This window comes from Salmo salar, chromosome ssa14 (genome assembly GCF_905237065.1).
Source record: "Salmo salar chromosome ssa14, Ssal_v3.1, whole genome shotgun sequence".
NCBI lineage: Eukaryota > Metazoa > Chordata > Actinopteri > Salmoniformes > Salmonidae > Salmo > Salmo salar.
This window is the reverse complement of record NC_059455.1, coordinates 98,226,282-98,239,810: the sequence shown is the minus strand read 5'-3', so window position 1 is coordinate 98,239,810 and position 13,529 is coordinate 98,226,282. Positions and strand designations below refer to the sequence as shown.

The 13,529-nt window shown below is 44.1% G+C and overlaps 1 protein-coding gene across 1 annotated transcript in view; it reads right to left on the bottom strand.

The window, feature by feature from the left end:
* Positions 1 to 13,529, bottom strand: part of csmd2 (CUB and Sushi multiple domains 2) — a 776,204-nt gene that overhangs the window by 252,308 nt on the left and 510,367 nt on the right. Inside the window, exons 27-28 of the mRNA XM_045695078.1 lie at positions 9,654 to 9,856; positions 7,241 to 7,432 (exon numbers count right to left, since the gene is read on the bottom strand). Coding sequence (XP_045551034.1) covers positions 7,241 to 7,432; positions 9,654 to 9,856 — 395 coding nt within the window. The remainder of the gene's footprint in view (positions 1 to 7,240; positions 7,433 to 9,653; positions 9,857 to 13,529) is intronic.

Genomic DNA, 13,529 nt, shown 5'->3' with positions numbered 1-13,529 from the left:
CCCTGGTCATCCCTACTGCCTCTGATCTGGAGGACTCACTAAACAGAGAACATCCCTGGTCATCCCTACTGCCTCTGATCTGGAGGACTCACTAAACAGAGAACATCCCATGTCATCCCTACTGCCTCTGATCTGGAGGACTCACTAAACAGAGAACATCCCTGGTCATCTCTACTGCCTCTGATCTGGCAGACTCACTAAACACAAATGCTTCATTTGTACATTATGTCTGAGTGTTGAAGTGTGCCCCTGACCATTTGTAAAATAAATAAAAAAAAAAGAAAATTGTGCTATCTGGTTTGACTGATATCAGGAATTACTTTTAGACTTTTACACAAGTAGTATTTTACTGGGTGACTTTCACTTTTACTTGAGTCATTTTCTGTATATTTACTCAAGTATGAGTATTGGGTACTTTTCCCACCACTGCCAATTCATTACCTTCCATATGCTAGCATAGCTAGCTCTAGCTTCTGTGGGCATGTGGTTTGCTATCAAGCCAAACAGACCCCTGTGTGTATGCTGCATTGAGGTAACTAATGAACTCCAAATCGGATATGGGCCTAACTGTATTTGACCAAGTCAGTGTAGTCAGAACCTATATCATGTATTTGGCTAAGTCAATAAAGGCCCATTGAGGAGGTTCAACAGTATTGAGACTCCACTAATGCCTGTCGACATTAAACCCTGTTAGGTTTTCACCTTTGGAGCCAGGAACACACACGACTCATGACCTATCTCCCTCTGTTTGTGTTTTCAAAGGAACCTTCAAACTAATTACGCCTGGCCCTGATTAAACAAGGAAGCTAATTACAATGTCTTAATTGCTGTTGTTAACTAGCGACTCTCTCTCTCTCTCTCTCTTTCGTTCTGTCTCTCTGTCTCTCTCTGTCTCTTTCTGTCTCTCACTCTCTCTCTATCTTCTCTCTCTCTGTCTCTCTGTCTCTCTGTCTCTCTGTCTCTGTCTCTCTCTCTGTCTCTTTTGTTCTGTCTCTCACTCTCTCTGTCTCTCTCTGTATCTCTCTCTCTGTCTCTCTCTCTTTCGTTCTGTCTCTCTCTGTCTCTCTCACTCTGTCTCTTCTCTGTCTCTCTCTCTCTCTCTCTCTCTCTCCATCTTCTCTCTCGGTCTCTAGCGGAGACCAAAGTCAGAGGACTCTGTGATCCCATATAGAATGAAAAGCAGTGCAACATCAGTCTGTCCTTCTATCTGGGAGGCTGTTTGAGTCTGTCTGCTGTTACTGAGAGGATCTTAAATTACATTTCTCTACTCTGTCTCTGGATGTGTCCCAAATGGTCCCCTATTTCTCTGTCTAGAGAATAGGGGGACATTCTGGAGCCAGTCTCTCTGTGGGCTGACAGATATTCAGGGGACAGACAGACAGACAGACAGACAGACAGACAGACAGACAGACAGACAGACAGACAGACAGACAGACAGACAGACAGACAGACAGACAGACAGACAGACAGACAGACAGACAGACAGACAGACAGACAGACAGACAGACAGACAGACAGAGAGTGTTGTCACTGAGGAGGATGGAAATAGGGTTATAAAAAGTAGCTTTGTCATTAAGTGGTATAAATATACTGGCAGCTAATGAGCTGTGCAGAAAGGATGGGTACTGCAACAAGCCGTGGTTGTAGGAAAGGCTATGTCAGGTAACAGAGAAGCTACATGGTATGACCATCATCTGGAGAACTGTAGCAGGTAACAGAGAAGCTACATGGGAAGACCATCATCTGGAGAACTGTAGCAGGTAGAGAAGCTACATGGTATGACCATCATCTGGAGAACTGTAGCAGGTAACAGAGAAGCTACATGGGAAGACCATCATCTGGAGAACTGTAGCAGGTAACAGAGAAGCTACATGGTATGACCATCATCTGGAGAACTGTAGCAGGTAGAGAAGCTACATGGGAAGACCATCATCTGGAGAACTGTAGCAGGTAACAGAGAAGCTACATGGTATGACCATCATCTGGAGAACTGTAGCAGGTAGAGAGGCTACATGATATGACCATCATCTGGAGAACTGTAGCAGGTAACAGAGAAGCTACATGGGAAGACCATCATCTGGAGAACTGTAGCAGGTAACAGAGAAGCTACATGGTATGACCATCATCTGGAGAACTGTAGCAGGTAACAGAGAAGCTACATGGTATGACCATCATCTGGAGAACTGTAGCAGGTAGATAAGCTACATGGTATGACCATCATCTGGAGAACTGTAGCAGGTAGATAAGCTACATGGTATGACCATCATCTGGAGAACTGTAGCAGGTAACAGAGAAGCTACATGGGAAGACCATCATCTGGAGAACTGTAGCAGGTAACAGAGAAGCTACATGGTATGACCATCATCTGGAGAACTGTAGCAGGTAGAGAAGCTACATGGGAAGACCATCATCTGGAGAACTGTAGCAGGTAACAGAGAAGCTACATGGTATGACCATCATCTGGAGAACTGTAGCAGGTAGAGAAGCTACATGGTATGACCATCATCTGGAGAACTGTAGCAGGTAGAGAAGCTACATGGTATGACCATCATCTGGAGAACTGTAGCAGGTAGAGAAGCTACATGGTATGACCATCATCTGGAGAACTGTAGCAGGTAACAGAGAAGCTACATGGGAAGACCATCATCTGGAGAACTGTAGCAGGTAACAGAGAAGCTACATGGTATGACCATCATCTGGAGAACTGTAGCAGGTAGATAAGCTACATGGTATGACCATCATCTGGAGAACTGTAGCAGGTAGATAAGCTACATGGTATGACCATCATCTGGAGAACTGTAGCAGGTAACAGAGAAGCTACATGGGAAGACCATCATCTGGAGAACTGTAGCAGGTAGAGAAGCTACATGGTATGACTATCATCTGGAGAACTGTAGCAGGTAGAGAAGCTACATGGTATGACCATCATCTGGAGAACTGTAGCAGGTAGAGAAGCTACATGGTATGACCATCATCTGGAGAACTGTAGCAGGTAACAGAGAAGCTACATGGGAAGACCATCATCTGGAGAACTGTAGCAGGTAACAGAGAAGCTACATGGTATGACCATCATCTGGAGAACTGTAGCAGGTAGAGAAGCTACATGGTATGACCATCATCTGGAGAACTGTAGCAGGTAGAGAAGCTACATGGTATGACCATCATCTGGAGAACTGTAGCAGGTAACAGAGAAGCTACATGGGAAGACCATCATCTGGAGAACTGTAGCAGGTAACAGAGAAGCTACATGGTATGACCATCATCTGGAGAACTGTAGCAGGTAACAGAGAAGCTACATGGGAAGACCATCATCTGGAGAACTGTAGCAGGTAACAGAGAAGCTACATGGTATGACCATCATCTGGAGAACTGTAGCAGGTAGAGAAGCTACATGGGAAGACCATCATCTGGAGAACTGTAGCAGGTCTAGTTGTGGCAGGTTCAGTTGGTAAACACATTGGGTGGCTGTGTGAAAATTACTTGTAGGTAGGTAACGTTGGTACAGACTTAGGTTGTAGGTTGGTATAATTGGTACAGACTGGGTTGTAGGTTGGTATAATTGGTACAGACTGGGTTGTAGGTAGGTCTACCTGGTACAGACTGGGTTGTAGGTGGGTCTACCTGGTACAGACTGGTTTGTAGGTAGGTCTACCTGATACAGACTGGGTTGTAGGTAGGTCTACCTGATACAGACTGGGTTGTAGGTAGGTCTACCTGGTACAGACTGGGTTGTAGGTGGGTCTACCTGGTACAGACTGGGTTGTAGGTAGGTCTACCTGGTACAGACTGGGTTGTAGGTAGGTAACGTTGGTACAGACTGGGTTGTAGGTAGGGCTACCTGGTACAGACTGGGTTGTAGGTAGGTCTACCTGGTACAGACTGGGTTGTAGGTATGTATACCTGGTACAGACTGGGTTGTAGGTAGGTCTACCTGGTACAGACTGGTTTTATCTTTGCAGGTGGGGAATCTAGCGGTGTTCTTACCTATGCTGGTGGGAGGTTAACCTGTTGGGGATAGGGGGCAGTATTTGCACGGCCGGATAAAAAACGTACCCGATTTAATCTGGTTACTACTCCTGCCCAGTAACTAGAATATGCATATAATTATTGGCTTTGGATAGAAAACACCCTAAAGTTTCTAAAACTGTTTGAATGGTGTCTGTGAGTATAACAAAACTCATATGGCAGGCAAAAACCTGAGAAGATTCCTTACAGGAAGTGGCCTGTCTGACCATTCCTTGAGCTTCTTGACTGTGTTAATTGAAGACTGAGGATCTTTGCTGTAACGTGACACTTCCTACGGCTCCCATAGGCTCTCAGAAGGCGGGAAAAAGCTGAATGATGTAATTCCAGCCCCAGGCTGAAACACATTAGCGCTTTTGGCAAGTGCTCTATCAGAGGACAATGGACTTAGGCGCGTGCACGAGTCGACCCCATGTTTTTATTTTCGTTCGTCTCTGAACCTAAACGCAGATTCCCGGTCCGAATATTATCGCTTTTTTACAAGAAAAATGGCGTAAAAATTGATTTTAAACAGCGGTTGACATGCTTCGAAGTACGGTAATGGAATATTTAGATTTTTTTTGTCACGAAATGCGTCGTGCGCGTAACCCTTATTTACCCTTTCGGATAGTGTCTTGAACGCACGAACAAAACGCTGCTATTTGGATATAACTATGGATTATTTGGGACCAAACCAACATTTGTTATTGAAGTAGCAGTCCTGGGAGTGCATTCTGACGAAGAACACCAAAGGTAATAACATTTTTCTTATAGTAAATCTGACTTTGGTGAGTGCTAAACTTGCTGGGTGTCTAAATAGCTAGCCCTGTGATGCCGGGCTCTCTACTCAGAATATTGCAAAATGTGCTTTCACCGAAAAGCTATTTTAAAATCGGACATATCGAGTGCATAGAGGAGTTCTGTATCTATAATTCTTAAAATAATTGTTATGCTTTTTGTGAACGTTTATCGTGAGTAATTTAGTAAATGTTTAGTAAATTCACCGGAAGTTTGCGGGGGGGTATGCTAGTTCTGAACGTCACATGCTAATGTAAAAAGCTGGTTTTTGATATAAATATGAACTTGATTGAACAAAACATGCATGTATTGTATAACATAATGTCCTAGGTGTGTCATCTGATGAAGATCATCAAAGGTTAGTGCTGCATTTAGCTGTGGTTTGGGTTTATGTGACATTATATGCTAGCTTGAAAAATGGGTGTCTGATTATTTCTGGCTTGAAGTAATAGCATTTTTAACCTCTATGGGCTAGGTGGGACGCTTGCGTCCCACCTACGTAACAGCCACTGGCAGCCTGTGGCGCGATTTTCAAAACCGTAAAAATCCTATTACTTCAATTTCTCAAACATATGACTATTTTACAGCTATTTAAAGACAAGACTCTCGTTAATCTAACCACACTGTCCGATTTCAAAAAGGCTTTACAACGAAAGCAAAACATTAGATTATGTCAGCAGAGTACCAAGCCAGAAATAATCAGACACCCATTTTTCAAGCCAGCATATAATGTCACCAAAACCCAGAAGACAGCTAAATGCAGCACTCACCTTTGATGATCTTCATCAGATGACAACCCTAGGACATTATGTTATACAATACATGCATGTTTTGTTCAATCAAGTTCATATTTATATCAAAAACCAGCTTTTTACATTAGCATGTGACGTTCAGAACTAGCATACCCCCCGCAAACTTCCGGGGAATTCGCTAACATTTTACTAAATTACTCACGATAAACGTTCACAAAAAGCATAACAATTATTTTAAGAATTATAGATACAGACCTCCTCTATGCACTCGATATGTCCGATTTTAAAATAGCTTTTGGTGAAAGCACATTTTGCAATATTCTAAGTACATAGCCCAGGCATCACGGGCTCGCTATTTAGACACCCGGCAAGTTTAGCACTCACCATAATCATATTTACTATTATAAAAGTTTGATTACCTTTTGTTGTCTTCGTCAGAATGCACACCCAGGACTGCTACTTCAATAACAAATGTTGGTTTGGTCCAAAATAATCCATCGTTATATCCGAATAGCGGCGTTTTGTTCGTATGCGTTCCAGACACTATCCGAAATAGTAAAGAAGTGTCGCGCGCATGGCGCAATTCGTGACAATAAAATTCTAAATATTCCATTACCGTACTTCGAAGCATGTCAACCGCTGTTTAAAATCAATTTTTACGCCATTTTTCTCGTAGAAAAGCGATAATATTCCGACAGGGAATCTCCTTTTCGGCAAACAGAGGAAAAAATCCCAAAGGCGGGGGCGGTCGGGTCACGCGCCTAAGCCCAGTGTCCCTTGATCGGCCACTTGAGAAAGGCGATAATGTGTTTCAGCCTGGGGCTGGAATGACGACATTCTGTTTTTTCCCGGGCTCTGAGCGCCTATGGACGACGTGGGAAGTGTCACGTTAGAGCAGAGATCCTTAGTAAATGATAGAGATGGAAAAGAAGTTCAAGAAATGGTCAGACAGGCCACTTCCTGTAAAGGAATCTCTCAGGTTTTGACCTGCCATATGAGTTCTGTTATACTCACAGACACCATTCAAACAGTTTTAGAAAATTTAGGGTGTTTTCTATCCATATGTAATAAGTATATGCATATTCTAGTTACTGGGTAGGAGTGGTAACCAGATTAAATCGGGTATGTTTTTTATCCAGCCGTGTCAATACTGCCCCCTAGCCCTAACAGGCTAAGGTATTTGAATAACGCGGCACAGGATTCCACTGGCTGTTACGTAGGTGGGACGATTTCGTCCCGCCGACCCTAGAGAGGTTAACATGTTTTACCTGTGCAGGTGTGGTGTTGGGTTAACATGTTTTACCTGTACAGGTGTGGTGTTGGGTTGACATGTTTTACCTGTGCAGGTGGGGTGTTGGGTTAACATGTTTTACCTGTGCAGGTGGGGTGTTGGGTTAACATGTTTTACCTGTGCAGGTGGGGTGTTGGGTTAACATGTTTTACCTGTACAGGTGTGGTGTTGGGTTAACATGTCTTACCTGTGCAGGTGTGATGTTGGGTTGACATGTCTTACCTGTGCAGGTGTGGTGTTGGGTGAACATGTTTTACCTGTACAGGTGTGGTGTTGGGATAACATGTTTTACCTGTACAGGTGGGGTGTTGGGTTAACATGTCTTACCTGTACAGGTGGGGTGTTGGGTTAACATGTCTTACCTGTGCAGGTGTGGTGTAGGGTTGACATGTCTTACCTGTGCAGGTGGGGGGGTCAGGCTTCCAGAAGAAGCGGTTATTGATCTCTGTGCAGGTGATCTTGGTGGCCCCCTGGAGGATGTAACCGGGATCACACTGGAACAGAACATGGTCTCCGGGCTCCCTGCTGTCCCCGCTACGGGTTCCGTTGGCGGGCAGACCTGGGTCGTTACATGACGTAGCAGTGGACACTGGAGACAGAGGGGAAAAGAATAGATTAATCAGATGGTAACAAGACTGTCTCTCTCCAGCTGTACAGTCCTAACTGAATCCTAACAGGAAACTGTCTCTCAGTTCTAACAGAATCCTAACAGGAAACTGTCTCTCTCCAGCTGTACAGTTCTAACTGAATCCTAACAGGAAACTGTCTCTCTCCAGCTGTACAGTTCTAACTGAATCCTAACAGGAAATTAGCTTATTTTATTTTTACATGCATGTTATTTAATCACAAGCTGATAAAAAGGTAGAATTATTTCTAGGTATGTAGAATAGCTACTTCAACATATATATATACCAATAAACAATATGGATACAGTACAGTTTCAACATGAACAGTTAGAATGTAGCTTCCATGAAAAACTCTCCTTGGTACCACATGCTCTATTTACAGTAAAGGTGCATACATACGTTTGTGATTCAGACCAATTCATTTTAAGGTTGGTTAACCTGTTGGGTCTAGGGGGCAGCATTTGCACGTCTGGATAAAAAAAATGTACCCGATTTAATCTGGTTACTAATCCTACCCAGTAACTAGAATATGCATATACTTATTATATATGGATAGAAAACACTCTAAAGTTTCCAAAACTGTTTGAATGGTGTCTGTGAGTATAACAGAACTCATTTGGCAGGCAAAACCCTGAGACATTTTCTGACAGGAAGTGGATACCTGATGTGTTGTATTGACTTTAAACCTATCCCATTGAAAAACACAGGGGTTTAGGAATATTTTGGCACTTCCTATTGCTTCCACTAGATGTCACCAGCCTTTACAAAGTGTTTTGAGTCTTCTGGAGGGAGATCTGACCGAACAAGAGCCATGGAACGGTGATGTCCCATTAGACACCTGGCGCGCTACTTCATGTTGGGTACCCTCGATCCAATACGTTATAAAAGAGTATGCATTCGTCCACCTTGAATATTATTCATGTTCTGGTTAAAAAAGGCCCTAATGATTTATGCTATACAACGTTTGACATGTTTGAACGAACGGAAATATATTTTTTCCCCTCGTTCATGACGAGAAGTCCGGCTGGCTTACATCATGTGCTAACAAGACGGAGATTTTTGGACATAAATGATGAGCTTTTTTGAACAAAACTACATTCGTTATGGACCTGTGATACCTGGAAGTGACATCTGATGAAGAGAATCAAAGGTAATGGATTATTTACATAGTATTTTCGATTTTAGATCTCCCCAACATGACGTCTAGTCTGTATCGCAACGCGTATTTTTCTGGGCGCAGTGCTCAGATTATTGCAAAGTGTGATTTCCCAGTAAGGTTATTTTTAAATCTGGCAAGTTGATTGCGTTCAAGAGATGTAAATCTATAATTCTTTAAATGACAATATAATATTTTAACAATGTTTTCTAATTTTAATTATTTAATTTCTGACGCTGACTTGACTGCCGGTTATTGGAGGAAACGATTTCCTCAACATCAATGCCATAGTAAAACGCTGTTTTTGGATATAAAAATGAACTTGATAGAACTAAAAATGCATGCATTGTCTAACATAATGTCCTAGGAGTGTCATCTGATGGAGATTGTAAAAGGTTAGTGCATCATTTTAGCTGGTTTTATGGTTTTGGTGACACTGTCTTTGACTTGACAAAACATTACACACAACTCTTGTAAATGTACTGTCCTAACATACTCTAAATTTATGCTTTCGCCGTAAAACCTTTTTGAAATCGTAAAACGTGGTTAGATTAAGGAGATGTTTATCTTTCAAATGGTGTAACATAGTTGTATTTTTGAAAAATTTGAATTTTGACATTTATTTGGATTCAAATTTGCCGCTCTTGAAATGCACCTGCTGTTGATGGAGTGCACCACGGGTGGCACGCTAGCGTCCCACCTAGCCCCAAGAGGTTAACAATCAAACATATCACCCTCTTTTTTCCTCTCATGTGTAACCGATGTGAAATGGCTAGTTAGTTAGCGGTGGTGCGCACTAATAGTGTTTCAATCGGTGACGTCACTCGCTCTGAGACCTTGAAGTAGTTGTTCCCCTTTGCTCTGCAAGGGCCCGTGGCTTTTGTGGCGCGATGGGTAACGATGCTTCGTGAGGTGTCAGTTGTTGATGTGTGCAGAGGGTCCCTGGTTCGAGCCCGGGTTGGGGGCGAAGAGAGGGACGGAACCTACACTGTTACACATGCATACTATATAACATTCAACCTCCTTACCAGAGAACTGCAGAGCGAAGCCCTGTTTGGATGTGAAGAAGTCGGTTGTGAACTGGAGGCTGACGGCGTTGAAGGTGCTGTGGGCGTCAGGCGGAAGGGTCGAGCCGCTGAGCTCCCTCAGGAGGACCCCTCCGTCCTGGGGACCGTCCCAGATACGCAACACATCATGAACCTCCTCCGTATGGAATACCAGGAAGTGGAGACTGGAGAGAGGAAGTGGAGTTAGTCATGGAGGCAAGGGGGGAGGAGAGGGGGAAGTATAGAGAGGAAGAGGAGGTAGTCATGGAGGCAAGGGGAGAGGAGAGGGGGAAGTATAGAGAGGAAGAGGATATAGTCATGGAGGCAAGAGGGAAGAGAGGGGGAAGTATAGAGAGGAAGAGGAGGTAGTCATGGAGGCAAGAGGGAAGAGAGGGGGAAGTATAGAGAGGAAGAGGAAGAGGATATAGTCATGGAGGCGAGGGGGAAGTATAGAGAGGAAGAGGAGGTAGTCATGGAGGCAAGAGGGAAGAGAGGGGGAAGTATAGAGAGGAAGAGGAAGAGGATATAGTCATGGAGGCGAGGGGGAAGTATAGAGAGGAAGAGGAGGTAGTCATGGAGGCAAGGGGGAGGAGAGGGGGAAGTATAGAGAGGAAGAGGAGGTAGTCATGGAGGCAAGGGGGAAGAGGGGAACAGAAGAAGGGGAGATGGAGGAGAGGTTGAAAAGAGTAGAGATTGAAAAGAGGACAACCTAACCATCCACTGTTTTTTAAAATGTATTTTATTTCCCCTTTATTTAACCAGGTAGGCCAGCTGAGAACAAGTTCTCATTTACAACTGCAACCTGGCCAAGATAAAGCAAAGCAGTGCGACACAAACAACAACACAGAGCTACACATGGAATAAACAAACGTACAGTCAATAACACAATAGAAAAATCTATATACTGTGTGTGCAAATGTAGTAAGATTAGGGAAGTAAGGCAATAAATAGGCCATAGTGGCAAAGTAATTACAGTTTAGCAATTAAACACTAGAGTGATAGATGTGCAGAAGATGAATGTGCAAGTAGAGATACTGGGGTGCAAAGGACCAAAAAATAAATAACAATATGGGGATGAGCTAGGTAGATAGATGGGCTGTGTGCAGGTGCAGTGATCTGTGAGCTGCTCTTCAAGCTGATGCTTAATGAACACCACTGTGTATACAACAGCTGCATCTAACTGGTAACACACAGGGTATAGAAATTGATGTGTAGAATTTCACAGTTCAGTTTTTAAAAAACTTCAAAGTTAACAGTCATTCAAGACACAGCTTTTAACCTTGTTCCCTTCATGTGAAGTTAACATTTAGGCTGCACCCTGACACATTCATGGCCTCTAAACCTTCCAGCTGCCAGCTGGACCCTATTCCAATTAAACTACTGAAAGAGCTACTACCTGTATTTGGCCCTCCTGTAGTATGTTGAACATGATACGTCTCCCTATCCCCTGGATATATACCAAGCTCACTAAAAGTGGCAGTAATAAAGCCTCTCTTAAAAAAGCCAAACCTTGACCCCAATATATATTTTTTTCAACTCTCAAATCTTCCATTCCTCTCAAAAATTCAAGACAAAAAGCTGTTGCTCAGCAGCAACTCACTGCCTTCCAGAAGACAAACAATGTTCAGGAAACGCTCCAGTCTGGTTTATTAAGACCCCATCATAGTACTGAGACCACACTCAAGAAGGTGGTAAATTTCATTTTAATGGTGTCAGACCGTCTGTCCTTGTGCTCCTAGACCTTTTCTTGACACCATCGATCACCACATTATTTTGAAGAGATTAGAAACCCTAATTGGTCTACACCAATAAGTTGTGGCCTGGTTTAGATATTATCTGTTGGAAATATATCAGTTTTTCTCTGTGGATGGTTTGTCCTCTGACAAATCAATGGTAAGTTTCGGTGTTCCTCAAGGTTCCGTTTTAGGACCACTATTGTTTTCACTATACGTTCTACCTCTGGGTGATGTCATTTGGCAACACAATGTCACCTTTCACTGCTATGCAGACGATACCCTGGACGCCTGTGTTTCCGACATAAGGAAGCGGATAGCATCTTTTATTTTTTTTACTTTTAAACTCAGACAAAACAAAGATGTTTGTTCTACGTTCCAAGAAACAAAAAGCTCTGCTGTTTGATCTGACAATGAATCTTGATGGTGGTACAGTCGTCTCAAATAAAACTATGAAGGACCTCGGCGTTACTCTGGACCCTGATCTCTCTTCTGACGAACATATCAAGAATAGTTCAAGGCCAGCTTTTTTCCATCTTAGTAACATTGCAGAAATCAGAAACTTTTTGTCCAGAATCTAGAACCCAAAAATGTGATCATATTTCTCCAATGCTAGCCTCTCTACACTGGCTTCCTGTTAAGGCTAGGTTTTACTGCTAACCTACAAAGTGTTACGTATCTCTCTGATTTGGTCCTGCCGTACATACCTACACGTACGCTACGGTCACAAGACGCAGGCCTCCTAACTGTCCCTAGAATTTCTAAACAAACAGCTGGAGGCAGGGCTTTCTCCTATAGAGCTCCATTTTTATGGAATGGTCTGCCTACCCATGTGAGAGACGCAGACTCGGTCTCAATCTTTAAGTCTTTACTGAAGACTCATCTCTTCAGTGGGTCCTATGATTGAGTGTAGTCTGGCCCAGGGGTGCGAAGGTGAACGACAAGGCACTGGAGTGACGAACCATACTTTCTGTCTCTGCACGGCCAGCTCCCTCTCTCCACTGGGATTCTCTGCCTCTGACCCTATTACGAGGGCTGAGTCATTGGCTTACTAATGCTCAGTCTACAGTATCTATGCTGCAACAGTCTATGTCCCGAGGGGCTAGGATCAATCTCTCGTATCTGGTGTAATTCTCCTTTCTTATCTGGTATGATCTTATATTATGCTCCCTCTAATTCTCCCATCTCTCTCTCTCTCCCCTCCTGGAGGACCTGAGCCCTAAGACCGTACCTCAGGACTACCTGGCCTGATGACTCCTGGCTATCCCCAGTCCACCTGGTTGTGCTGCTGCTCCAGTTTCAACTGTTCTGCCTGCAGCTATGGATCCCCGACCTGCTCACCGGACGTGCTACCTGTCCCAGACTCTGACTCCTCCTCCCTCCTCCCCTATCTCTGACTCCTCTTCCCTCCTACACCACTCCTCCTCCCCTAACTCCTCCTCCCCTAACTCTGACCCCTCCTCCGCCCCTAACTCCTCCTCCCTAACTCTGACCCCTCCTCCCTCCTCCCCTAACTCCTCCTCCCTAACTCTGACCCCTCCTCCCCCTCCTCCCCTAACTCCTCCTCCCCTAACTCTGACCCCTCCTCCTCCCCTAACTCCTCCTCCCCTAACTCTGACCCCTCCTCCTCCCCTACATCCTCGTCCCATAACTCTGACCCATCCTCCTCCCCTAACTCCTCCTCCCCTAACTCTGACTCCTCCTCCTTCCTACACCACTCCTCCTCCTTCCTACACCACTCCTCCTCCCCTAACTCTGACCCCTCCTCCCTCCTCCTTCCCTAAGTCAGAGGGAGTGAAGGAGAACGCTGGTTTGTGCTTGAGTAATTTACATGGAGAACAATTTATGCATCAACAGTAAGGATGCATCACATGTAGACTCCCTTCCTCCAATGCAGAGCATCTGCGTGCTGTCAGAAATAGGACAAATCACTTTGTATCGTCAGATTCATGCTCAACAAGGAAAGGAGGGAGGGATGAAGCAAGAACAGAAAAATCAGGTTTGCACATTATTGGCATGTGAAAGGGAGAAAGAGAGAGAGATTTGGGATTTGCGGTTGGCTGGTCAAAGTAGATGTGTTCTACATGTCAGGGTAACTGGTTCAACATGTCAGGGTAACTGGTTC